Source organism: Falco rusticolus, chromosome 5, assembly GCF_015220075.1.
Source record: "Falco rusticolus isolate bFalRus1 chromosome 5, bFalRus1.pri, whole genome shotgun sequence".
NCBI lineage: Eukaryota > Metazoa > Chordata > Aves > Falconiformes > Falconidae > Falco > Falco rusticolus.
Window position 1 is genome coordinate 37,006,718 of NC_051191.1, and position 27,748 is coordinate 37,034,465.

Genomic DNA, 27,748 nt, shown 5'->3' on the forward strand with positions numbered 1-27,748 from the left:
CATAGTTGTGTTGCAGGTGCTGATAGTAGACCTGTACAGCATTGTTTTGTTAGGAACTAACCTGATGAGACAGGTTTTAGTTTTTTTCTCTAAGAGGCAGTAATAATTTCCCCTTAGGAAATCGGCATTTTGAACATCCCTGATCATGAAATCTCCACTGGAGAGAGCACTGATCTTCTGGTGTGTGATGAAAGAATCAGTTAGCTCTTGTTGAGCCAGAACAAGAAATAACTTCAGGATAATAGCTTTTACCAGTTATCAGGATACCAGAACAATATGTTTCATTAAATATTTGAAGATAATGAAGGCTTGTGTATCTTTAACTTTTTTTAATCTGAACTCTTAAAGCTGTTTTTCTGTTGGGGATATTGGTTGTTTATTTCCCCTTCCCCAAAGCAGAGTTTTCTAATTTGCATCTGTAAGACATAGGAGAACACAATTTAAAGGAGTCTTGTGCACCACGTACACATTCCAGACTGGTTCATGCTGCAAAATATTATTCCTTGCTATAGATTTTCAAGATGTAATTAACTGTGAATCTTCATGAAACCCCATTTTTGTCTCCTTTTAGCTTAGTTTTCTCAGTAGTAACTAGGGAAGCAGTAATAAAATATGTTACATAAAATCTGTTAAACAAGAAAACATCTAAATATGGAGAGTTGTGCTCTCTTGCTTTCTCTTTTGTTTCTGAATAAAGTAAGGTAAGGAAGGAGTGAGAAACCCCAAGACTTTCCTCAACAAGTAGCTGTAAATTTGTTGTGACTGTTAAGAAATTCTGCATGCCACATGCCTTTGTATCGATGTACTTGTACTTACTTGGAAATTGTTGTGGATCTGTTTGCCCATCTACTGCTTTCAAAGGCTTTAGCCTTGTGGAATGGTCCCACTGTCCCCGTTACAGATGCCTACTGCATCAAGGGATTGACTCTGATCTAACATTGGCAGGCTGATGCTGGACAGAGATGTGCAACAGGTGTTTGTTTATTTGGCTCTCTGTTTCAGGTAGTCTACTTTTCTTGCGTGTGGGGATGAGTTTCAAAGTTAATATTCTGCTGGTGTATTTCGATTTTTCTTTTTCGCTGGTGCCCATCTTGAACCCCACTCTTTCTGCCAAGCCTTTCAGCTTCCAGTCTTGTGTTGGTTTCAAATGACCCCTTCAAATGCTAGAGCGCTTCCAGAACTCAAGGTCTGGTGGGAGAAAATATCAGCTCAAAATGACCAAGTAGCAGCCCTGTTTCCCCTGTCTCCCAAAGAGTAGCCAACTGCCAGAAACTCAACTGCTAAACGTAATCTAAATCTATTACTTTGCGGCCTCACCAAGCTTCTTGACAGTGATTTCTTTGCATTACTTACCTTTACAGAAATTATTTTCTTATTACTTGGAGGAAAGGTTAATGTATTCTTGCAAAGATTTCTGTCCATCTCTCCTGTGCAAAGCATTCTCAGAAGCCTGCAATGTCACCTCTCAAAATCTGGGGCTCTTTTTGACAGCAATGAAGAAATTCCTCTTTTCCAGCTTTCTAAGTCCTTCTTTTGGAGGATGTGATCTGCCATCCACAGTCACATGTCACAGGAAACATTAAGCACCACTTAGTGATCTTCCATTGACAAAACCAGAGAGTTTTTGTCCCATTCTTCTTCTAAAACCACTAAAACCACAAGTGGTTATTGTTGAAAGTTGCATGCAGGGATTCACTCCCTTGTTAAAAAAGACTTCCTCCTCATGCATGGGTTTTCTTCAGTCTGCCACAGTTTTCTTAACGTGAAGAAAGCAGGCATAAAACATGCTCTGCAGAGCTGTGTGCATTTCACCACAGCGGTGTGCAATTAACAGTCACATCATGTATTTTTCTTTGAGATTGCCCATTTCACTGAATTCTGATTTGGGTCCTTCTTTCTTAGAAACACAAAAATATCTCCATTTTTCCTTTTGTGTGCACCTCTGATTTTGTTAATCCTACTTCTTCAGTTCATTCCCATACCCTTAGCAAACAGGCAGGTTATCCTGTCTTCTGTGTAAAATGGTGTTCTCAGAGTGTGTTTCTGTATCACTTTGTACTGTTAAGCATGCCTCCTACTTTGGGACTACCTTGTGAAGCTGATGGCAAATCTCTTTGAGTGTCACACGGAGGTACAAAAAATGGTTTACCCACTCTGTGACAGGACCATTTATCAAGTAAGGCCAGGCTGCCTTCCCTAGCAGAAAAATAAAACTTTGTAAGCAGACAGTTTATTATCTGCTTGTCTAAGGAGGCATCATTATGATGTTCATTACGGCAGTGTCTAGACTGCACTGCAGTAATAAAATGTGCTGCTGACATACATACTCATACTCTGGCCAGGCTCCTTCAATAGCCTGGTACGTGCAGTATGGTTACAGCTCCCCTCTTCGTTGAAATTCATCTCATTTTGCTTCATGCTTCATCTTGGAATGTAAACGGACCAACTTCTCTGACCTAATGCAGTTAGTATCTTGGAGAAGCAATGGTCCATGCTGTAAACACCTAACAAACACATACATTGCCTCACTTTGTGATTTTATTTATGGCATACGGTGCTGTGAGCATCTGCTATGGATAATGCCTACTAGCATCTTTTAGCATGTGCATAGCCAGAAATATTCATGGATCTGGGATAAAAAGGAACTTTTTTGATGAGTTTCTTTCTTTAAATGTAGAAAATTGGCATTAGGGTATATTTGTCCTTTAACTGGTAACATTCAGCACTGATCCCTTTAAAATAATGAGAAGAAAATACAGTTAATTTCTTACATCTACTTGCAAAGCTAGCACATGTTCTCTTTTCTTTGTTAGAAGGGCTGCAGATTTCATTAGGTTATTGAGCTGTGACATACAACACTTTAAGCTACTCTGCTTCACTTCAGGTGCTACAATTAATTCTAATTCTACATATTTCATGTAAAATGAAGAAAACACAATGCACATTCCTGTGAATGTTTTGATTAAATACGAAACAAAACCAAGGTGGGCACAACATGGCATCTGAGTGATAAGAAAATTCTAAGGCAACAGATCTTGTACTGAGGAGTGGAGTTCTGTAGGAATTTTAAGTGTATATAATTTAAAACCAAACTGCCAACAGATGTTTGCTACAATTCTTGTTAGAGGGCTTCGTTATTTTTATAACCTTTTAAATTCCTCTGATTTATAGAAAACAGCCATTTAAAGTCCATAAAAGTTAATCCTGACCATGGAATTATTTGCCTAAAAAGAAATTTCCTCCCTTTGCTGAAGGCTTAGTCCACATGAGGAACAGTTAAAGGGCAGCTGTGCAGGGCTACCTGCTGCCTGAAGGCACTGGGTCCCCAGACTGTTCACACACGGTCTGCAGGGGCCCTTGCCTCAGTTTCTGAGCATCTCAAAGTCTTTACAGAAAAGTAAAGCGTATTCTTTCTTGGGTGCTTCCTGAAGTCAAGCCAAAACCAAAAATCTTCTGTGCGTGTAGAGTGTGCAGTTGTCAAAGATCAACAATTTATCTCAAACCCCATTTCCTCCGTCACCTCTGATCACACCATTTCTCTAAGATTTAGCTTCGGTACCAGATTTCCCCTCACATGCCAGATGCTTCATAGGCTGTCTTAAAAACAAAAATGTCACGAGATTGTTTTCGTAATGAAAAAGGGATTATAAATTATGAGTTCCCCCTTTATCTCTCAACAATATCCCAGGAAATTTTGCTCTCACTCACAATGACCACTTACAGCATAAATTACGGTAGTCACTAGACAATATTTTAATTGCACAGACCTATCTCTTCAATTAACCATCATGACTAAATTTCATGCTAGGCTGGAGCATGGTAAATATTTGCTGAGAGTGTGTTGTTTGCTTTTCAGTCATGATGATTAATGCAAATTAATTGGCAATCAACTCAATTACAGCGGGGCAGTACTGGAGACTAGATGTAGGGATTGTGTCAAGATAGATTTTTTCCAAATAGATAGGATTTATGGCAGCCAAATCTTGTTTCAGATTCACAGGTCTGAGGAGTTAAAACTGCTTTGCTCCACTGTGCAGCCTCTCTAGACTGATTTTTGTATATAATTTTTATATCAAAATTTAACCACCCAGTGCAGTACGTGATTTGCAATCATACTCTGCAGCACATGGCTTCATAACTTTGAAGTCATGCTAGCTGCATCCACATGAGGTGTTTCAGGTCTTCTTAGATACTATCATTTGCAGGTGTCCATTTTTTGTCAGCTCAGCAGATGTACAAACCTTGGTGCAGAAGTGGTGAGAGTAGGTATCTCCCCCCAGTGCAATGTGTGGCTTTCCTCACGAGCAGCCTGTTGCTTGTGCAATGTCTCTTCCCATCTTTTTAACATGCGAGCAGAACTTACTCCTGCCTCGGGCACTAATCACTGCTGCGCCTCTGCTCTGGTTAGAGGAATGCCTTCCTCGTTAGGCGGTGAATATTGTGGCTCATGCAGCAATCGTTCCCCTTTCCCACAGTGAACTTTCTTTTTGTCTTTGTCCTTAGGCATCGTTTCAAGTCTAGAAAATGGGATTCCAGTTCCTTTCCTACAAATTAAGGTCTGGCTCACAAGCTAACCTGCTACAACAGCATGGCTGGAATGGAAATATGGGAGTGGAGCTATTTGGTCTAGTTAGCAGTTCTTGTTTACTAGAGTAGTACGAACATAATGTTTTAATATCCCAACCTATTATGACCTGGTTTAGATACAACCAAACATCAAAGCTAACCAATGAGAAACAGACAGAACGGCATTGACTCACTCATTGTACTATTCTATAGATGTGTGGAGACATATAATTATTTTTCTGAACCAAAGTTTTATTTGAAAACAAAAATGTTCACAATCTGACTTTATGGCTTGTTTTCATATTTTGGCATGGTATATTTTACTGGGAAGAAATGTCTTTAATTAAAAGCAGCCTTTTGAACATTACCCCAGACTTCAATTTTCATCTCCTGTTTTACTGCTTTGCTGTCCCCTCTCCCTCCCGCATATGCTCCATGTGTTTAACCCACCCTTAAAAACTTTCATCGCTTCATTCCCTGTTGTTTTGCAAGGCCTCCTCTGCGGTTTCTGTGCCGACACAACACCCTCCGTGTGGATTGTGCCCCCCACATGCTGTTTGGGGTCTCCTTGGTGTCCCTGCAAAGTGACTGGAGGTGCTGCCAGGGCTGATTAGGAATGTCTTAACGACCTTTCCACCCAGCTCCTGAGTGCCTTGCTGGTGTCACCAGAACCTAAAGGGAGATGGTCCCTCACACACTGCCAGGGTTTCTGCTCAGGTTAGCAGAGCACAGAATCACAGAAGGGCTGAGGATGACCTGAAACCAGACAGTCTGACCTCGAGGTGATCTAGTCCACCCCTCTGCTCGAGCAGGGTCACCTAGAGCCACTTGCCCAGGACTGTGTTGAGTTGGGTTTTGAATATCTTTGCAGATGGGGGCTCCACAACCTCTTTGGACATCCTTTGCCAGTGCTCAGTCACCTACATAGTAAAAAGGTGTTTTCTCAGGTTCAGATGGAGTTTTCTGTACTGTGTCCATTGCATCTTGCCTTGTCACTGGGCACTGCCGGGCAGAGCCTGGCTCCATGTTCTTTACACCCCCTATCAACTATTTGCACACATTGATTAGATCTTCTGTCAACCTTCTCTGAATGGTCCCAGCTGTCTCAGCCTCTCCCTGTATGTCAGACACTCCAGTCCCTTGATCACCTTTGTGGCCCTTTGCTGGTCTCACTCCAGTAAGTCCACATCTTCCTTGTACTAGGGAGCCAGGATATTACAGGAGAAAAATGACAGTCTTCTCGCTAAGGACATTGACTGCCATCTTGTAGACATAAATCAACTACCTTTTATCAGCCCAAAGTTCTCATAAAATGTTGGTTTTAATCTCTCTTTATTTCACTATTTTAGCTACAAAGCCGACAACAATACTGTCTACTATCAGTGAATTGCTGGGTGAAAACACTTTTTTGCCAGTGCCCTTGCTAAGGTCTCAAGTGCTTTTCTGAGAGCAGCAGGTACGATGACCTGTGAACCCTTATATGCTTCAGGATAAGTGAGAAGCCAGACTTTAGGTTCAAAGGTTCATTTCCACTTGCTCTGCACACCTGAAGTTGTTCCATTGACAGTAGGGGAAGCCTCCCGTGACATGGTAAGATGCATACATCTCAGGTGTATGTGGTGTGTACAGCTATGGTGCTGACGCATGACGTTGCTTTGCATTGAATGCGAAGAAATATTGAACAAATGACTGAACGGAGAGGCCAGGGTCCCATGGAAGAAAGTAACAAAGCCTACAGTCTGTGCCACAGTGCAATATTGGGAGCAGGATGAAGGTAGTGGAAAGCAGTTTTTAAATCATGCCAACACCTTTTGGGGATCGCCAAAACAAATCATTTATGTTGCGGTTAATAATGAGTGACATGAAGCCGGCTCTGTAGGGCAGCTCTCAGCTCCACCCTTGGAGCAGTTTAATGAACTGGGGGTGCACAGGGCAGTGTTGGAGCTTTAAGCAAGCTATGTGTCCTAGCCTGGCGCTCCAGCAGTGCGGCTGTTCATTGCCTGGCACTGTTTCCCTCAGGCAGTGTGCCATGCTGTGCAGATCAGCTGAGAGCAAGGATGGATATTCTCATGCCACAGCTGCGTCATGCGTATGGGTATGTCCTTTAAACTGCACTCGTGGTGCAAGCACATCACCCAGGCTCCCCAGGTAGTTCCAGGAGGATTCTGCCCCCAGAACAGCTTGAAGAATTAGCCTAGCATTCACACGTGTTTTGTGGTCTGCTAGATAAAAGGTGTGGGTTGTGAAAAATTCCTTCTCTGTATAATACTTGTTCACTGTGTGAATGCCATTTTCCTTGCTGTTATGCTGCATCCCGATTACTGTATGGTCACTCACAGTCTCTGAAAGAGGAAATTATCTGAAAATTATGCTTGGGTGAAGAAGCACTCAGCGAAATAATAGAAACAAATCAAGTGAATGGCATAATAAAAAGTGTAGTATTTTTCTGCTGTAGTTTATATGCTAAATAGTTTGCTTCTGTGAATGCAATTAAAATACATACAGATTTTTCATTTGTTTTGTCACAGGCTGAGTACTTCTATGAGTTCCTGTCTTTGCACTCTTTGGATAAGGGCATAATGGCTGATCCAACTATAAATATCCCTCTGCTTGGAACAGTTCCTCATAAAGCATCAGGTTTGTGCTGTTGGTATTATAAATTGTGTTCCTGTAAAAAATATTCCATAGCCAGTAAAGTCTAAATGTTTTATTATGAATTGCAGTTCTGAAATTTATTGCTAAAGAAATGCTTGCCACAGTACTTGACACTGAGCAGTTTGTGAGTGCCTTGCCTGACTACAGCAGTGTATTTTGTCTGAGCCAAGTCACCTGACGCTTTTATGTGTAGATAAATCAGTAAAAACTTGTACAAAATTGTCGCGTAAAATTCATGTGCGTGAATACTACTGCTTAAGTTGTGCAACAATTGGGAAACAAAGTCTTTGGTCACTGTAAGGAATAGTTATCAAATTATTCTGTTTCTCAGAGGTTACAGTTTGTGGACATTTTACTTTCAGCTGAGGTCAGCTGTTGTCATCACACATTCAGCTCAGAGACACAAATTCTCGTTTAGGATATTATCATTTACCACTTCTCCCTCAGTTGTGCATTCTTAGCCCTTCACTGGACCTTTTGCCTCCACAGCAGAGGCTGAGCCCAAGCCAACACGAGTGCTCCAGAAGCACTGCGGTGCAGTGAGCCAAGTGAAGCAAAAAAGCTTCCATGGGAGGCTCTGAAGTAGATGAGTAACATTTTAGATGATTGTTCCAGGGCTAATGTGTGGTAGTCTCTGGCAGAATGGCAGAAATGTACGTCTGGGTGACCGTAGCATCTTAGCGATTATGGTTTCATGATCAGCCTTAGCCAGCCTAAGACCACATGAGATAAAATGAGAAGGAAATGAGGAATGGAACAGGGCAAGTGGACAGGCTGCAAGTGGAGCACTGATACACGAGTTTACATCTTTTACCAGTCTTTCTTTCTCTTATCTTTTTCAATGTATAAATTCTGACGGTTTGTGTTTGATATCCTCCATTTTCAGCTTGTAGCAGAATGGTGTCAAGGTAACGTTGCACATCTTTTTGCTGTGGCACCTGGAATTTAACATTAGTGATTGGTCTCTCCATTCAATGTGGATGGAATGAGTGGTATTGAAAATGGATTTGGGTGAAGTGCTGTGATATTTGTACCATAGTTGCTGCAATTTAATTGGTTGCAAGCCTGACATGTTGGCAAATAAAGACATTTAAATGTAACTAAAAAGGTCACAAAGGCAAAGTTCTTGTTAAGCATTGTTTCCATCTCCATATAAAGCAGGTGAGATATGTGGGAAGCTCTGCACTCAGCATCCTCTAATATAAGCTAGTTTCTCCTTTAATTTTTTACTATCCAGAAAGGCTAAACCAAAAGGCCCCTCTTCCGACTGTTTAGGAAAACATAATCTACAAGTGCAGGGAGGCTGGAGATGAGATCTCATATTCCAGCAGAAGGTCTGTTCGCTGTCAGGATGGGGGAAGGTCTGATTAAAGCCAAAAAGGACTTACCCGGTCTGCAGCACTGGTACCTCTGTTCCAGGACTAATATGGGCAAGTCCGTGGTGTTCCCTTAGGTGGATCATGTGCAGGGCACCACTGCACTTAGTGTATATATAAGATGTATTTAAGTCTTGTTTGGCATTATAGTGAGTCCAGTGTTTAACAGTGATTGATAATCAGTACAACTGCAGTATTTGAAGCACGTACATGATTTAACAGTGAGCCACTAGTATGATGGTGTTTTTTATTGCACTGCCTGCTAGGTGGCCAAAATTAACTAAGTAGCCTTAAATAAATATATGCTATAAAAGTAGTGAATGTTTGCTACTTTGTAGTTATTTATATAATTTATGTTTACAAAACAGTTCCAACGAATCTAGTCTATAGTTTGCCTGGATTTATTGCATTAGCAAATCATTTTTCTACACATAAGCACGTCAAAAGAAATTCAGTCACCAGCTTGTCTTTAGTAACAAATCAACAGTAGCAAGTTATTTCTTGGAAAAGCATTTTAGCCCAAAGGATTACACTAAAGACAATTAAGAAGGAATAAAAAAGGCAAGACAGCTGTCTTAAACATGAGAGTGGGGAACAAGAATGATGATTAGCAGTTAGGTATCTTACTCAGAGGTAGCTGATCCCAGTGGTCTTGTCAAAATCAGTGGACTTTTAAAATTTCTTTGAGGATATTTGCCTATGACCACTAAAGCATAAGTATGGCCTTAGAGCTTTAGGGCCTGCCTAGCCTGTATTTTGTCTTATGTCTGTGAGGAGACCTGTGGAAGACCAAAAGGAGGGCAAGCATATGTGATACTTCTGTTTACCCTCTCAGCTCTGACTTCAGCTCTTCAGCTTGGGGGGTTTCCTGAGTCTTAAGAGTCCATTTTGTCTTCTGGTGTCTCCTTTGGCAAGGAGTTCACTGCCCCCCATTGCATGAGGAACCCCCTCCTGTCGTTTCCAGTCTGGCTGCGACAGCTTCATCTGATGAGCACTAGTCCTTGAACCAGTAGAGACAGCAGTCAATCCATACTGTTGGTCCTATCCAGTATGTCTATCCAGTGACAGTCATGGTTTTGCAGATGTCTATTATGTTCCCCCTAATTTTTCTTTTTGCCAGGCTTTGTCACAACCTACTCAGTTGCTCCTCATTGGATGCAGCCTTATTATCCTTCTCTCAACTTTCTCTTAATTCAGTATATCCTTAATGAGATGAGGTATCAAATTCTCCTCAAATTTAAATTAGATTTAAATCACTTAGGTTTCTCAGACTCGTTGGAAAATCCCATCCCCAAATCCCAGGATTGCTACTTGATTCAGTGCTCACAACATGGATACCGTTACACCTAGACACATGGTAAGATGTTCAGAAGGCTGGAGAAGATGCCTTTCAGTGAGAGCTTGAAAAGCTAAGACTACTCAGCTTGTCCAAAAGAAGATGTTTGAGAAGAGTGTGGGTACCTGTCTGTTGAGAGAAGGCTGACTGCTCATTTCAGGGGGAAGCTTGTGAAGAGCCGGTGGTTCAAACTGAGGTCAGCAAGTTCAAAATGAAGCCAGGTGTTGTCAGTAGTGGCAGTGACCAATATCTTGAAGACCACACTGAGCGAAGTAAAACCAGCTATTGATCTGTGCCTGGAAGAAATGTAGTGGCCTGTGACTGAGAAGGAGCTGGCCCCCCAAGCGCCCTGAGCCAGCCTTTGCTCTCGGCATTTAAACCCACAGCCAAATCTCAGGGGAGTTCAGGGGTTTGCTACGGATTCAGTGGAGTCTGGATATGACTATAGTGCTATCATTAAACTTCTGCCATATCTTCCTACTCATTGCAATTTGCTCAGCTAAGTCACACATCCAAGCACTGATGTCCTGCACTCGCGCTGTAAGAAGGTTGCTGCAGTTTCAGAAGTTCACTGCATTTAAACTGTATTTACTCCACTGTAAGACTTCTTACCACATGGCTGCACGTTTTTTGTAATGGTCTTTTAAAAGATTGGTGTCCAAGTGCTTCACCAGTGAAATGGCTTTATAATGAAAACTGCAACAGCCCTTTCAGTCTGTAGATCTGACTTACCAGAAGCAGAATGTGTTTCAGCAATAAATTATTCTGTATTATAACAAGATAACAAATAACAAAAATGGCTGAATTATGAATTGCAGATATTTTTTTTATAATGGGCAAGTATAGGGCTGCTAGCTCAATATTTGGATCTGAAATCTCAGTCCAGCTTTTGAAGAAATGAATAATCAATTTCTATTAGCTGGATCTACCTAGCAGCTAGGAAGAGCTGATTTTGAAGAAGAGAGATGAAATCGTTTGACGTAAAGCTGGTATAGGCCTCTGGAAGGTCTAGTCCAAGGTCAGAGTCAGCTACAGTTGGACTTGATGATCTTAAAGGTCTTTCCCAACCTAAACGATTCTGTTTGAGATCACTTCAGACAATCACAGCAGAGCATTCCATAGGTCTGAGGTATCAAACCTGCTTCCTCATTAAAATACTCCAGATTTACTGGCCATAATTATTTATTTAAACTCTCTGTAGTTCAAAAGTGTTTGAGTACTTCTCCTGGAAAGGCAATCTCCAAATATCGCTACACTTCACAAGTTCCTTTGGAGTGACGTGTCTTTGTCTTCTTGTTAAATATTTGCACCTGTGATATTATTTATCAAGTGTAGCATCTTGCCAGCATTTTACAGACTAAGTTTTGATTAAATTACTGTCTCATTTAAGTATTAATTACAATATCCAAACCTGAAAAACATATCTAAAGTGACTTTTTTTTCCAAAATGCGTCAGATGTTTTTGCAGAAGTCATATGAGAGCCTGCAAAATTTAGACTCAGAAGTGATCAGCTCAGCTGAGAAAACTGCATGTAGGCTTCCAGCTTGGTTTGGTGTGTCCTTAGACACCTCCACATGAGTAATTGCTTCATCTGCAAGTAAAAGTATGTTTGTGTTAAGATCACTTTCTGTGCTGTAGGCTGTTGGGGTTATGTCAGTAAGTGAGCACAGGCTCATCTCCTGTTCTGCTGTATTTCTAGTTTGGGGGCCACCTATGAGTAAGGTGATTTGTGTATCTCTGTGTTGCAGGTTTTCATCAATGGCATTACTTTAAAGGTTAAATACAAATACTATCTATATTTTTTAGTATTTTGGTGTATGTATATGTGTGTATATATATATTGTATATGTATATATATATATATATGCATATGCATGTAAACAGAAATATTATTGGTTTTATTCTCCTTTAAGTTGTTCAGGTTGGATTTCCTTGCCTTGGAAAACAAGATGGTGTTGCTGCATTTGAAGTGAACGTGATCATAATGAATTCAGAAGGCAATATTATTCTCCAGACCCCTCAGAACGCCATCTTCTTTAAAACCTGTCAGCAAGGTAACACTAAAGAGAACATGCCAGAATACTGTTAGACCAGGTCACCAACTTTCTTGTGTTTCATTCAGGATAAGGGCTAGAGAAGATGGAAATAAAGTGGTCACACAGTGTGTAGCAGTGGTGGTGAATGCCAGGCTGTTCTGGCTCTGTCTGTGGGTTTGCTGTTTGTTTAGTACATGTTTACTAACCCTTTTCTTCCTGTCAACTCCATCTCTCTTAGCAGCCTGGGTTGGAGCCATTTCTCCTCCTGTTCATTGTTCATCACGTCAAGGACGTTGGTAGAAATGTATTATATGAGAAGCAACTGTCAGCAAATTATTTGAGGTGCTTGGAGGAGAGCTAGTTCTGTGAAAACAAGCTGAGGCTAACATTTCCAGAAATGGCATGTAGTTTGGAGAACTGAACTTATGGGATCTGCAGTCGGGACGCTGACTTCAATTAATACTGTTTGGTACCTTAAAATCAACATTTCCTTAAATCTCAACTTGCACATCCAAACCAAATGCAAAAATCCTAAATCAGAACATTTCTGAAAAAGTTGGCTTTGCCTTTTCTGGAGCTTGGATGGCAACCTCTTGGTTTTGGATACAGGTAAGGTGGTGGAACCTGGTCCTCGAGACTTAGAGTCATCAAGCAGTAAACACACACAGGATGCACTGGTAGAAGAAGGGCACCATGAAGTTATTGCAGTGTTTACTTGGAAAGGAGGGAACCTGTTTAGTCAACCAATCTTTGAACCATAAACACTATGTAGTAAGACTTTCTGGATTAATTTGTTACATTACAAATAACTATAATTATCACTTTAAACTGAGGCCGTGGAAATTGAAGAATTAGTATCTAAGGTAAGGCAGTTATCCCATGTCATGTGGCAATTGTATCAGATTAACCCATGACAGGGCTGATGTACAAAATGAGATTTTTATTCTTCTCCTATGAAATCTTCATTCCCAGTCCCACACTTGCTTCTCTGTGCTCTTTTCTCTGAGCTAATTGGCTGTAGTGTGGCTTCAAAGAGCAATCATCAGGAGCAGGAGCTGTTTATTCTTTGAAACCTTACTACACCTAAACAGCAAAGCTGCTTGTCCCCTTTGAAGCCTTGCTGCTGCCAGTTAGCCCGGGGAAAGTGGAGGAGGGGGAAAAGAAGTGGGCAGAGAAGCAGGAAAGAAAATGGGGGCTTAATGGCAGCAAAATCAATCAGATCTCATGTATGAAGTAGTGTGTTAGATGTAAATACAACACTAAATATTTGCTATCTTTTTATTTTCAGTTCAGTTCAAAGATACTGAACTTAATAAACTTCAGAAATAGTGTTGGGGTAATCTGATAGGGACAGCAGAGTTACAGGTCCGAATCGTGGGAAAATGTGGCTTAAACAGAGAGGGCTCCAAACTCAGTGTAGTAGGTAGGGTTCATCCAAGTTATCATTTCAGTGCTCTTTGTTGTTGTTGTTGTTGTTGTTACCATTTTGATGTGAGATGTAATATTGAACAATTTAGCAGTATTACATCATATGGCCTCTCAGGAAAGCTGGGGGTGATTATTGTCCCGGTCTTTTGTTCCCGGAGCCAGCTGAGAGACACAAGGATGATTTTCCAAACACTAGAGATGGGCAGAGGAGGAGTTTTCTCAACCTTGTCTCTCCCAGCATGTACTGGAATAACTCCCATTCCTGTCCTCTGTCTGTTAAGGTGGACACCACAGTTCTTTGGAACAGATGCTGAGAAGGATGAGCATGTCCTTACCAGTTTATGTTAGAGTAGGGGTGAGTTTCCTTCCTCTGAAAGACATGGTTCATGGTGAGGAGCTCTGATCCCTCCTGCTGGGACTCCGGTCACTGTTTCCAGTCATTCTTGGCCATCCAGAAGGGCCCCTGCCAGAGGAAGTGAGGGAAACGAGGGAGCAATTTTGTGGGATAGGAGAGGATTTATTGTGGCTAAGAGGCGGCCCCACAAAAAATTATGTTTTCCTATTTTTCTATTTGAAATGGTATGTATTTAAGCATGCATTTTCTGTAATGGATAGCAGCTCTGGATTTGGGTACAAAGAAAGAAGCATATCCAGAGAGAGTCCTAGAGTACAGTGTTGGAACACAGTAAGACCAAAAAGCCTTTACCACTATTACTACTGGTGCAGAGAGCTTTACTTTTAAAGCAAAACTTTTTGCTTCATATATCTGTGGCCTTGGACAGAAGAGCATTTTAGAATTACATCTTTCCTCCACTGTCTTTCCTGTTTGTTTGGCAGTTGTGCACTATATCAAGCCACCTGACCAGCACATCAGATTTTCTTTCCTTTGCTTAGTCTCCGTGTTACCCTTTGCATTCCACTGAATAGAGAGCTATTACATGAGCACAGCAGAATATTGCACGTAGGTACAGCACCCATCATTTCCCATGGCTTTAATCAACTAGTAGATACATTTTCAAAACCAAAAACTTGTGTGTAAGTCTAACAGATGTCACCTGACTCAAATATTAGAAGGAAGAATAATTCAGTTTTTTGAAGTCCAGGGTTATGTTTTCCTCTGTATTAATAGGAGTTACATTTAAAGAATCTCTATGGACTGCAAAAATGTCTCAGGCAACCTGATCCTCCTGAATTTTAGACATCCTGCTACTCCTTGCCAGTTTAAAGAAGTGTACCTTAAAGGCTGTAACTGCTTCTAGTTTGAACTCAGGTATTATTCAGCTGGGAATCAGTGTGAATCAGTGGTACGTCTTTACAACCGAGGGATGGTAGGTGCCAGCACTTCCTGATGGGGCAATGGAAAAGGGGTAAGGATGCTGTTGGCAGGTGTTGGCAGTCACATGTTTACAGCACCGTTACACTGAAGGGAAAAAAAATGTAATGATGCCAACATTACAGCCAACTGCTGTCTGATAGATGGCCTTTGAATTTGGGTTGAGACATATCAGTCTACCTCAGAGTTTTTGAACCTTGTCACTCGGAGTGTCACGCAGCATAGCATTAAGATGAGAAGGTCAGGCCTACTCTGCTAAACCTGCCCTGTGGCCCTGGTACCACTGATCACTAGTGAATTTAAGTTTTTCTAATGAAAGCTGGGAGCCTCTCCTGCCTGCCTCCTTCCCTGTGAGAGAGCTGGGAAGGTGGTTTTGCGTAACTGTGTTTCTGCCAAGCAGCCATGTTTTCATGGGGTTCCATAGGGTTCGATTCTGTTTGCCTCTTGTTCAATGGACTCCGGTGTTTTGGGGATGGTGGTAGTACCCAGAGGTATTTCTTGTCGTTGTATAATCCAGCCAGTGTTGCCAAATGCTTTTACCAGTGTTTGATCAATCGTTGAGATATGAATAAGTCAGATGATGATATAGGACCACTGTGCAGGAATGCTTTCATCTTCCTTTCTGGCCTTCTTTCATTTAGCCTTGAAGCTGGTTCTTTCATTTGACTAGAGATTTCATCACTCTTACCTCAGTAGTAACAGATGTAGCAATTAATGCAATGCAAGTTGCAGTGCAGTCTACTTAAGGCTGCAGAAGCTGAGACTGGTCCTGCATACTGAGGGCAGGTCTAACCAGCGATGCAAGTCCTGCACTGAGCTGCCTACTCATTTCCACACAGAGGAGAAAGTGCTGGACTGAGCAGAGCATCCACATTGCTCATGCACTTACAGAACAGCAGAGCAATGGAAATGCACAGTCTGTGGAGAAGCACATCCTGCCTTTGAACATGTGATGAAACCTGTATTTGTAGACTAACAAAAAAGAAAGTAATTTCTCTTGAGGAGGTCTTAGCTGAACTCCCATTTTTGTGAGCATTTGCCTGTCTGTCAGGAAATATTTTTACTGTTATGTCAAAGGAATATATTGATCCTACCAAGAGTTGACTGACAGATGAAGTATAGAATATTAAATTAAGATTGTCATTATGTTTTATGAAGCGGAGTGTCCAGGAGGATGCAGAAATGGAGGGTTTTGCAACGAAAGACATGTCTGTGAATGTCCAGGTGGATTTTATGGGCCTCACTGTGAGCAAGGTAATTTTTAAAAGATCTTCTCAATTGTCGTCTTTGCCATAATCTCAAAAAAACTGTAGCTACTGCACTGTAGCCTCTCCTAAAAACAAGAAAGGCATATTCTGAAGATTTCATATATTTTGAGTCCGCATATGTAAGAGAATTACTATTATTGTCCATGGTCTAATGGAAACATTAATTGCTTACAAGAAAAATGTTTTCTGAGATTGCTTTTAACAAAAACTGACACAATAGTTAAGTGATCCTTAATCACAGGGAATCCATTTAGCAAAAAGATCAAATAAAATTCTTGTGCTAATGAGGACTAGCTGGGAAACAAAGCACAGGACTTTAGTTGTTCTGTGCTTGTTTATTTGAAGATAAGATATAATTTAGAGGCAGGCTGACAATGAGGGTGGGAAGATGAAGGAAAGAGTCTCCTTTTCCCTTCCATTAGTGACTAATAGCCCCAAATGACATTCTAGGAGTGAAGGACCAGGAAACTGGTGTGACTCAGCGAGGAAACTAGCTCTTCTTTCTATCTCTTCCTCCTTCATCTATGGCAGACCCTCTTCCAGGTGACCTGAGATGGAGCAAACCATCCCCATAGGCATCCTACTCCAATGCCATCCTTCACTTCTAGACACTGTAGCTACTTCCAAAATATTAAGCACAAAGGATCAGGGACTGTTCTCTGGCCTGGGGGCCACCTGGCATGGCACAGCTTACATTTGTGTGTTTAATAAACACTCTCACCCTCAAAAGCCATCCCCCCTTCAAACTCCTTGCTGGGAGGAGGACATGGCTACCGCTTGCCCCAGGGCCATGCCCAGGAGGGTTTGCCAGTCTTCCAGAGATGAAGCTGTGCCAAGAACAGCACCGACGGTTTCACAAGGTGGATGGTCCTGTGCCCCCACTTAGCCCCGTGCCTGGGCGCTGTTTAACTCACGAGTATGGACCCAGCCTCACTGCATGTACCAGTTGTGGGCAGCCACGAAATGAAGCATTGCCCCCTGAGATGCCTCCATGGAAGAGCCTTGAGGGACGGCCACAAGTGCAGAGAAGTCTTGGGAGAGTGCTGGGGCTCTGGAGAAGGTGCATGCAGGACAGTTTGGCCACCAAAAGCAGTCCACGCATCAGGCTTCCCTAGCCTAACTTAGGTAGCCATGCTTATGATCAGGTGTGCAGAGGGAGAAAGGAGGGTTCGTTGTAAAGCCTACTTGGGGACCCAGCTGGGACACCTCTGAGCACAGCCCCTGAAGAGACAGCCCTGTCTGCAGAGCTGAGGCACCAGCTGCAGCACCAGCCCAGTTATAGAGAGGACTGGTCTGGGGGATTTCAGATACCCAGAGGGTGTAGGTAGGCACTTTGCTCTACTCTGTTTGGAGTTAAACTGTACAAGAGGCAACTCCTGCTTACATATGGAACCAGATTTGAACTTAATTTAGTCTTCACTTTTCTAGTAACACTATATAAAAATTGCCAGATACAAACCAGAGATGTAACTGGTTTAAACCGCTAACGAAGATGCTTTGCAAAGGTGACTTAGTACGTTCAGCAGAAGGAAAAGTAGCTTAAGGAGTCAAAGTGCAGTGTATTTAAATAGCCAGTTGCTACGATGCCAGCCATGTTTTTTCTGTTCTTCCTGCTCCTCAGTGCTGTGTGCTCCTCGCTGCATGAACGGTGGGCTCTGCATTACACCCGGCCTCTGCATCTGCCCCCCAGGGTTCTATGGCATCAACTGCGACAAAGGTAACTGAAGCAAAACCCCCCAGGCTCCCTGTCCAGCAGCCTCTCTTTATTCACCTGTGTTAGTTTCCCTTTAGGAGTGGATTTTGGAAGGTCAGGCAAGTAATGAAGTAAGTTTTAGAAGTTTAATGATTGTTCAAATAGATGCTCTAGCACAACCTGGCAGCTGCTGGAAGAATATAGGAATTTGCAGTGCTTTCACAGCTGGATGTGCAGGCATCCATATACACCAGCTCTGTGAAGGGTAATTTAAATAACTGCTTTAATTAATCCACTGCAAGCTGTGGGACCTACCACAAAATTCACTTGTATTTCTGGCCTAGGAGAAAAAATGATCTCTAGTTGAACTCTAGTTTCCTGGAGTAAAATTAGTTTTACTAATTAGTACATTAATCTGTTGCATCTGGACACATGAAAAAATAAGCAGGCTGTTCATCTTTTGTTGCTGCATTGTGGCTCAGGAAGGATAAAAAGGAACAGTCACTGGTCAGAACAGTAATTTGGAAGAGTGCAAGCTACCACATGGGAAAGCAGAAGTAGTTGCCTGCAGAAATACACGTGACCTGCTCATGGCAGAGCAGATTACAGAACATCACGTTGCATTTATTGTTGCAGAACTATATGAAGTAAAGACTAAATGCAAAAGGTCCTAGCAGACTTTCCAGCAGAGTAATGGGAGCCTTCCTAGGCCTTTAGGTATGCTTGCACAAACTGTTGTTGTCAGTGGCCTTCTGACTTGTATCTGGTCCTTGATGAGACTTTTACCACATTTGAAAAATGTTTCAAAAATGCACTGTAATGAAATGCTCTGGATGTCTTGAAGGATTAATGTGAATCCCAGCTGTATGGTGGAAAGTCACGTCTAACACAGTGTTAAGTAATTCGGCAGGTGAGAGACACAGCATTTGCATCTATGTCACCACACGACAAAAACTTATAAAGGTTTCTTTCTAGTCAAAGCATTAATTAAGAACTGTAGCAAAGTATCCTCTTGTAGAAGTAATTTCCAGTCTTAGGTTGTGCTCCTTTTACCAGACACCGGCAGTTTCAATAGCAATAGTGATCCTCCAACGAGGTTTACATGTGAGGACTGGTAAAGATGTAACACAATCTGTCCTTGCGGATCTCATTGCTGTGTTGTTAACTCATCTCTTTCTGTATTGACTTGTGTGTGTGCCCCTGTAAAGTATTATGTAGGAAAAACTGCATTTCAGCCTTGCTTTGTAAACTAGATGAAAAGATGTTAATGCAACTTTTTAAAACCTACTCAATGTTTGTTTATGATAAGCAGCAGAAAACATTAAGGTCAGGTCAGATTGAATTCATACAGTGACTTAGCTCATTCCTGTTTTATTTGTTTCAGCAAACTGTACAACAACCTGTTTCAATGGAGGAACGTGTTTCTATCTGGGAAAATGCATTTGTCCTTCAGGCTATGAAGGAGACCAATGTGAAATCAGTGAGTAGCATCTCCGTGTGCTTGCTTTCACTTACATCAGCTTCTCCTGATGTCAGTGTCTGAGTGATGATGTGTGACCTGCCTCTGCGGGGCTCACAGCGAAGGTCTCACACAGCAGGTTGAGCGGCTCAGAGAGTCAGATGCCCCATGCCTCCAAATGAGTTTCCTACTGATAAATTTGACTCATTGCTAGACTGTCTCATCCCCTACCTTGTTTTGGTTTTACTTGTAACTGGGCTTGGTAACAGCCCTCAAGCTGTAAGTATGCAAGCAAGTAAGTGTGCAGACAGATTTGCTGCTGTGCCAAGCCCATGTGGAGCAGCTATTTTCAAACGTTACAGCAATTCAGACTTGGGCACAGCAGATTAGGTTTGAGCCCGCACCTCCAAAAGGGCTAATGTAAGTTGGGAATGAAAGGGTTTGGGGCAAAGGGAGGACTTAACCGTAAGAGCTGAGAGCTTTCATATAACCTATTAAGTTGCATTCACATGGCAACTTGAAAATTTGTGTCACAAACATCAAAAGACTTGCTATTTTCAGAAGTTTAGCATCAAAGCAATTCAAAATATTTTAGCTCATGGTTGATCTAAGTCTGCTGTGTAAAGCTGGGGGTGGAGATAAGGCTAGGCTGGAACAGACCTGGGAGGTCAGCTGTCAGGTATTTGATCTCACTAAAAGAATGGTTTTCTCACAGCTTTGTTAAATTGGATTAATTCTATAGTTCCCCACACGAATAGAGTATGAGCATTTTGGTTTTGACAATGTACACCCAGGTTGTTCTTTCTGGGCTTAAAGCTTCTAATAGGACGCTGTGCCTGGAGCTTCCCCTCCTGTAAATAATCTCACTGAGGTTCCCCAGAACCTTCACAGGAGCACGGAGAACAGCATTTGGCCTGGGATACATAAGAGCTGATTTCTTAACATGCATAGTAGAGACAGGCTTTTCTCACAGTTACGAAATTTCTATCATCGAATACTTTGGAGACACATGGGAACAAACTCTAACATGCTGTCAGCCAGTACAGGACAAGAAATTAGTTACTGTGCAAAGAAAGAACACAGGTACTATAGGACCTATATTTTGCTCAGTATTTATGTGTAGATAAATAGTAAATGTATGTAAATGTTTCACCATATCTTTATGCATTTACAAGGCATTTTGCAACTCCTTTTCAACTCACCAAAACTTGAGCCAAACGGAAGCAGCAAAGCTTTATTGTTATTAAATTTACAGAGGTTGTCCTCAGGTACAAATTTAGATCAGATGGCAGCAAGGGCAATAGTGTGGGTTTCCACTGAATTTACCTTTCTTACATCTAGTTCGAATTTGACACTGATGGGACCCCATTTCTCTCTTCTGTCCCCAAGAAGTCAACTTTGTTGTTATTCTTCAGATGATGAGTAAGGCTTGGTTCAAAGTTTGAGACACGTGTATTTTATGTCAGTGGTGTTTTTTTGAGGAGAATTCTTACAACCAATTCTACGGCATGTACAATCAAGGGTAATCCATTTAACCGATCTGTCCGAGGGGCTCAAGCTCCTTGTCTACTGCTGCTTGGGATAGGTGCAACTGACTTTGGCTGCTTTCAAAGGCTTCTCTCTGCAAATTAAATTAATTTGTGAATGTGAGGGAAAGCGATTTCCAGACCAAAAATCAAATTAAATTAAACACAGACAGTAAAATAGTTCCTGTACAAAAGAAAGAAAAAAATTTTCAGGTTCACAGTATGCTAAGGGCTAAACTGGGATCATGTCGATGAGAGCAAGGAAAGCTATGGACTTGCCTTGGTTTTTGTAAAGTGAGGACGGCAATTATTACACTGTGATTGATGTCTGCTACCACTTCTGGGCACTGCCCCAGTGCCAGCACAAAAGTAAAGACTGCAAGAAATGCTAGATGAGTCTTAGAAAACCGGAGAAGCACTACTTGGTCTCTTTTCTTAGATCCAGGGCCAGCTACATTCAGTCATGGGGGTCTTTAAATAACAAGGGGAGAAAACTTCTCAACAGGCAGAAAACCATCTTCTGAAAACTGCAAAGTTCTTTTTTTTTATTTTTATAATGTTTAAAGATTTTGAGTACTTGTCTAATAGTTGAATCACCCTGTAAGACTCCTGGGAAATGTACTGGACCCAGTCTACAGTACTAATAAGCATTCACAGTCTTCCAGATTTTTTCTAGCTATAGTTATGCATTGTCTCTAATTAGTGTTTCAGTTTGAGTCCAGAGAGTTTTATTTTGGTTTGGATTCCTCCCCCATTTGTCACCAACTGTTTTGTTGCTTTTTCCATTTCTCAGTCAATAACAGAGAGTTATTACTCCCTCCTTCGTTCTGTGAAAATACCTTAGTCCAAAGTTAACCGAGCTGTGCTGAGCCAAATGCTTACCTAATGCAACTCTGTGGAAGTTGGTATCACACCCTTTGACCCATATTCCCCAGATTTTCTTCAAGAACTAGGAAAATTCATGGATTTCCTTAGCATTGCTCATTTTGGTCATTAAGTACTTGGGTTCCACATGGTTGAAAATTAAAATACCTGAAGGTTTCCTCTCTTCTGCAGGGAAATTGTGCTTTTGCGCAAAGTCCCCTTAGCATGTTTTGTTCTGTTGGCTGCTTTTGAAGCTCGTTTCAGGGCTATTAAAATAATTATGCACATTAGGAACAAATGTTTCTTTTATATTGATGATACACACATGCATCACAGAAGTCTGCTGGGGTTAAGCTGAGCAGGCGCTGTCTGGGGCATTGAGCTCCCAAGGGGGCAGTCTGTGATCACGAGATGAGTGCATTTGTTGAGGTTTTCAGCACAGCAAGCCAGCGTTGATGCTTCAATTCTCATGTGCAGGTCCCAGTTAACATCCTTTTTTAAAAAAAAAAAAAGAAAAAGGAAAGGAAAGGAAGCAGTTTGCTGTCCCAGGTTCCAGCTTTTGTTTGCTCACAGGTTCAGGTAAATAATAGTGCTAAGTCTAGGAAGGGCTTTTTTTCCCTCTGTTCTGAGGAATCTGTAAAGTGTTGTGGGATTAGAAAAGATGAAAAAAGGTTTTTGGAAAACACTGAGAAAAGCTGCACTGGGACATATGGCCACCAAGGAGGCAAGGGACTGAGGGTGCAGTTCCCAGAGGCCCGAGAGCACACAGGGACGTGGCAGTGAGTCTCCTTGGCCTGAGGGTGACCTGACTTGTGGGCACTGTGCTTGCCCTTCCTAGAGATGAGTGAAGTTTTAATTAGTTCAATAACGCAGATGAGTTCTAGCAATGGGAGACTTGACGTTAAGTTAGAGGAATGCCCTCGGTGCGGGTCAGGCCCAGCAGGAGCTTGGGTGTGGATCTCCTCCACCAACCTGGATGGCTGGTTGGCGTCGCCCCAGGTGAGCCAGGGCCAAACAGACCTTCCTCCAACCGTGCCGGCAGACCCAGACTCTTCCTTTGGCAACGTGTGAATGTGAGGGAAAGCGATTTCCAGACCAAAAGCCTTGACAAAGATCTGTCAGTTCTAATTACTGTTACCAAAGATGCTCTGTTCTTTGCAAACAGGAAAGAAGGGCATGCTTTTTTAATGTGCCTTTGGTTTCTGAGCTGTGGTGTGGAACAGCCCTTGTTGCACCATCCACACCACCATGGTGCTCCACAGCCTTTTGTTACAAGCCAACTGGCCCAGCCAATCTATTTATTGTCTGCAAGTAGCAGCTGTGCCTGTCAGTGCCTGAGCATCCTGTTGCTTAAAATCTCTCTGGGACACCACCAGATTTGCTTCTGCTTGTGCCCCCTGGGTATGGATCCCACTTGCAAACACTAAGTGCTGTCTCAATGAAGGGCAAGGAGAGCAGGAGGCAATACTGACCGGTTGCAGGCAGGACTCTGTGGAGTCTGAGTGGCACAAATTGAGACAGAAACTGTATGGACACATGGGCTTTGGCCATGCCCAATTATTGCTGTATTTTCAAAGCATAAGAACACACATAAATTGGAAGCACAGACTTGCAGCAGAGTCTTCCTGATGGATCCATAGTGTGCACTCTTACACCAGGATCCAAGGCTTTTTTGGGGTACAAGGCAGGCTTCTCAGACACTTGTCTCCAATAGGTGCAGGGGACTAAGACAATTGTTTTCATGTTTTCAATTTCTAGGTAAATGCCATCAGCCCTGTCGAAATGGAGGCAAATGTACTGGTAAGAATAAATGCAAGTGCTCCAAAGGCTACCAGGGAGACCTGTGTTCAAAACGTAAGTACCAAAGCCACTCCATCGGTCCTTGTTGTAGGAGCATCAAGCTGGCTGTACAGTATGTTTTTACATAATGTGAGCATGAATTGTTTCTTGTCAAAGTTCTTCAGGTTAATTTACTTACTGGACATACAGCATACACCAGACTTAAGGGAATTACGAAACTAGAAATGTCTTTTTACAAAAGCCTCCTCGCAGTCTCTTCTGTACTCTGAGTTTCTATAAAACAGCAATGTATCACCTCAGTAATAGCAGTTAGTAGTAGAGAAATGCTTAATAAAATGTCAATACATTGCAAAGTTAAAATCCAATGGGAGCACTTTGTGAGAGGGGTGCTGGGGGCTACTCTCCTTCGCCTGCTGGTTTAGGAGGATGCTCAGCTCTGCTGCTCTCTGCCAGTGACAGAGCCAGACCTTGCAGGTGACGAGGGGGTGAACTGTTCCGAGGCTCTGTACATACTCAGTGCAAAGGCACAGATTTACTGTGAGAGCCCCAGCCCATGCCAGGACCAACCCATCGTGAGGAACAGCAGGAAGAGCAAATATATAACTCTGTCTCTGGATGAAATGCCGAAAGTCAGGCGTACGTGCTCACTTTCTTACAGCTGTCTGCGAACCTGGCTGTGGCCTGTACGGCACCTGTGTTGAGCCCAACAAATGCCAGTGCAAAGAAGGCTGGCACGGGAGACACTGCAATAAAAGTAAGTGAGAAACAAACCTCAAGAGTCCGTGCTGGGGGTCTTACACATCCGATGCTACACAGAAATGGCTGCTTCAGGAGCCTTTCCAGCATAATTAATGATACTGCACTCCATTTTTCCTTTAATTCAAACCATAAACCAAAGATTTTTAATACTCCATCATTTTAACTACTTAAAAAAACCTCAGAATCATTTGAAAGTGTTTTGCCAAGATCACCCTTGTGTTAGAAATTCCGGAGTCTGGTATCAACCAGATTTTTAGATGACCTTGTGTGTCTTCCACTCATAGTGTGGAAGGGATCTAAAATCTTTCAGTACTTCTCAATAATGTCAGCTAGCATTAAAATGTTGGGTAGGCATTTTTAGAAATAAAACTCGGCCAGGTTTTAAAGCTGATTAAAACTTAAAAAAAATGCAGTGTCTTTTAGAAACTTTGGGGAAAACTTGAAGAGTTGTGCAAGATCTATGCTTACTGACTTAAGAGTTTTCTCCTCCTCTTCCCACCCGTGCTCCACAGGTTACAAAATATATTATCCCAAAGCAAAGTTAAAAGTCCTCAAAATGAATTTCAGTTGTGCTAATTGGTCCATTTGACACCTACTGAAGCAATTGATCATTTCAATGGGTTTCTAATAGCACTATAAAATTATTTGAAAAACAGTTGTATATATCCAGTAAGAACTTCAGATTTAATTTTATATTTCGTGTGCAAAAGTGCTGTATTAGCAGATTTTCAAGACACATTCTGTATATCCTCCCATGAGGTATTAATGTTTATCACTGTTAGCTAACAATTCACATTTCGTGTTTTAAGTTTCAATAATAAAAAAGTTAAACAATTTTGCAGCCCTAAAACCCACCAATTAGCCATTAGAAATGTGACCTTTACATTGCAGCATCAACTGAATGTTCATTGTTATCAAATGCTGTTGATGCTCGTGATTTGTATCACATTAAAATGTATTAGAATAAATATAGTTGTTTCATTAAAAAATGAGAATTATCTAACTGCAATGGATTTTGCTGTGGAAATTAGGTTTGGGGAGTCCACTTCTGTGCTGTTAGTTAGTGGACCTGTGTTTAAGTATCCATGCCATTCTCTGAAGGAGAAATACCATTAATATAAGTTATGTTTAGAAAAAAGGAACATGGAAATGAACCAGTATGAACTTCAATTCGTAAGTTCAAGATGAACTTTTTCTTCCTGTTATACTCTTCTTATAAAGGACTCAGATAGGAAGTGAAAAAAAATATGTACCATGGCTGACCATCCCCAAAGAAGTAATTACCTGTACAACAAAACCAAAACTCATAACTGGCTTGTTATGAGGAGTCAACGCATTGTTGTCAGCTCCAAGGCTTTCCAGTCTTCGTTACATGGAGTTTGGGTACAGTCCTGCTGAGTTTAGCACTGCAAAACTCTCTTTGTATACAGCAAGGAAACTGAGAATAGGCCATTTGGGTAAAATTCAGCCCCATTTTAAATGCCCATGTAGGGTTTAAATTACACATACAAGTGCACACACTGAATTCTCTCTTTTCAACTAAAATGAAACATCTGATGCTGGCAGGAGATGTATAGTTAATTTGAGAGACTTGCTTCATAGTCCATCAAATGAATGGCTCCTTGGAAAAACTGTTTTCTTAAAAAGAAGTGGTTAAAAAGCTTGAACAGGGGACTCAGTTTTAATTTCAGAATCATTTCCATGAACTTTAAATAATGAGATGGGTAAGTGAAACTATAAATAATTACAACTTCATACTATGAATTTCATTTTTATTGTTCGTTTTCATTTTCCACAACAAAGCAGCTCCACTAAGCCTGTTTCAGACTGCTTCCCCGCCCCCCCCCCCCTGCTTAAGTGTTTATTGTTGCTGCTATTCTTTATCTTTGCATTCAGCCATAAACCAAAGCCAAGCTGAGCTGGTGCAGGGTCTCCCCGGGGGGATGCTTACACCCCTCTTTAGAGCCCGTCACTGGCAGATAGGATGACTTTTACCACCTGGCATGGGCTGTGCATGCGTGAACGCAGGGCTGAGTGATAGCCTGGGCATGCTGATGGTCCCCTGGCCTCCCTGGAGAGGCAAGACCATCTTTTCATCTGGCAGCACCTCATCCATCCTGGGGGGCACAGAGAGGGGCGAACACTTGCCTAAAGCATAGCAAAATCCTTTGTTCGAAAGTGGGAGACTGTTTCCACTTGAAATATTAGCTGTGGATCGAGAGCCCACTTCTGTAGTTTCTTTTCTTTTGAAATGGATAATTTTCCAGGGTACGGAGCCAGCGGTCTGAGCGCCCTGAGGCCAGAAGGCAGCAAGCACAGGCAGCACGTGCCTTTGCCGAAAAGGGCCGAGGAGAGGCATGTTCCGCCCGAATCCAATTATATCTGGTGAATTCCAACATCTGAAACGGTTCATGTTACACAAAGTTCATAGCCTTCATTAACCTCTCATGGATTGAATGTTAAAACGCTGTTCATTACAGTTAAGATTACCAGCTGGAATTTTATTAGCTTCATTATAAACCACTGAGCTGATATTTACTATTCCTTTTAAGTTTTATAAATACTTCTATAGCATGATTATATAGGCTTCTTTCAGTGCTTTGGATGGTGTTTTGTACTATACTTCAGTTACATTTAAACTTCCTTTTTTGATTATATAGCTGCAAATGTTTTCCAAAAATTAAGTAACAATATTCAAGCAGAAAACCTTGTAGATGCTAACCTGAATAATTCCAATGACTACAGATTTAATTTGCCTAAGACAAAAGAAAGGTGCACTTTGCATTTTTGCTATTGTGTATTTAGACTTTTCCCTAAGAAAAATAAATAAGTTGCTTAATTTAAAAACTGAATAATTCAATTCAATATTATTTTTGGCCTTAGAGTTTTGCAAAGTACTGAGTATTAAAAGTACCCTGCAGTGGTGCCATTTAACCAACGTAATATATTGTAAACAAAGTAGAACTATAATGTATGAACTTTCTGCATCAGCTTGAAGCAATATAATATATTGTAAACAAAATAGCTCATATGTAATAAACTTTTTATACTGACAGTTATATATAAAATAAAGATGCTGCTTTAGTTTTTCGAGTACTGCTCTGTGTGGCCTGCTGCAGTCTTGTCAGCGCTGGGTTGGCCTGATGGCTTTTCTAGAGCACCCTCATAAAACAGTGGCACAGTGGAGCTGGTTTCCCTCTCATGCTTTTAGCCCCACAGCTCTTAAAAATATTTCAGAAGAGCAACTTCTTCTGCTGCCTTTGCATGGGAGGGGATAGCGGCAAGGGCCAGGGTGTTCCTCTTCCCTGTGTTTGCCCTCCACCATGCCCTCCTTTCCTGCCCTGCACGGCCAGCCAGCCACGCCAAGCTGGTTCACCCTGCTCGTGGTGCTGCTGGTACCCAGGGTATTCTCCTCAGAGCCTCTGTCCAAGCAGATTACAGTGCAGCTCTGGTGATGTTTCCAGTTCAAGAGCGATGGTCCCGTGTTGTGTTGTGTTCAGACTGTAGAAGGCTGGGTGCTGCCTTTTGCAACAGTCAAGGGCCACACAGTTTGCAGTGTGCTGTGGCTAGGAAGCAATGAAAATGGTTTCTCTGTGTGCCAAAGGACAATATCCACTTCAACCAATAATTACGGACCCTTGCTATATT

At 41.8% G+C, this 27,748-nt stretch overlaps 1 protein-coding gene across 1 annotated transcript in view; it reads left to right on the forward strand.

The window, feature by feature from the left end:
* WIF1 (WNT inhibitory factor 1) overlaps nt 1–27,196 on the forward strand; it is a 43,608-nt gene extending 16,412 nt beyond the window's left edge. The window contains exons 3-10 of the mRNA XM_037390438.1: nt 7,095–7,203; nt 11,848–11,988; nt 15,890–15,985; nt 17,621–17,716; nt 19,077–19,172; nt 23,300–23,395; nt 24,000–24,095; nt 26,368–27,196. Coding sequence (XP_037246335.1) covers nt 7,095–7,203; nt 11,848–11,988; nt 15,890–15,985; nt 17,621–17,716; nt 19,077–19,172; nt 23,300–23,395; nt 24,000–24,095; nt 26,368–26,489 — 852 coding nt within the window. The 3' untranslated portion in view covers nt 26,490–27,196. The remainder of the gene's footprint in view (nt 1–7,094; nt 7,204–11,847; nt 11,989–15,889; nt 15,986–17,620; nt 17,717–19,076; nt 19,173–23,299; nt 23,396–23,999; nt 24,096–26,367) is intronic.
* The last annotated feature ends 552 nt before the right edge of the window (nt 27,197–27,748 follow it).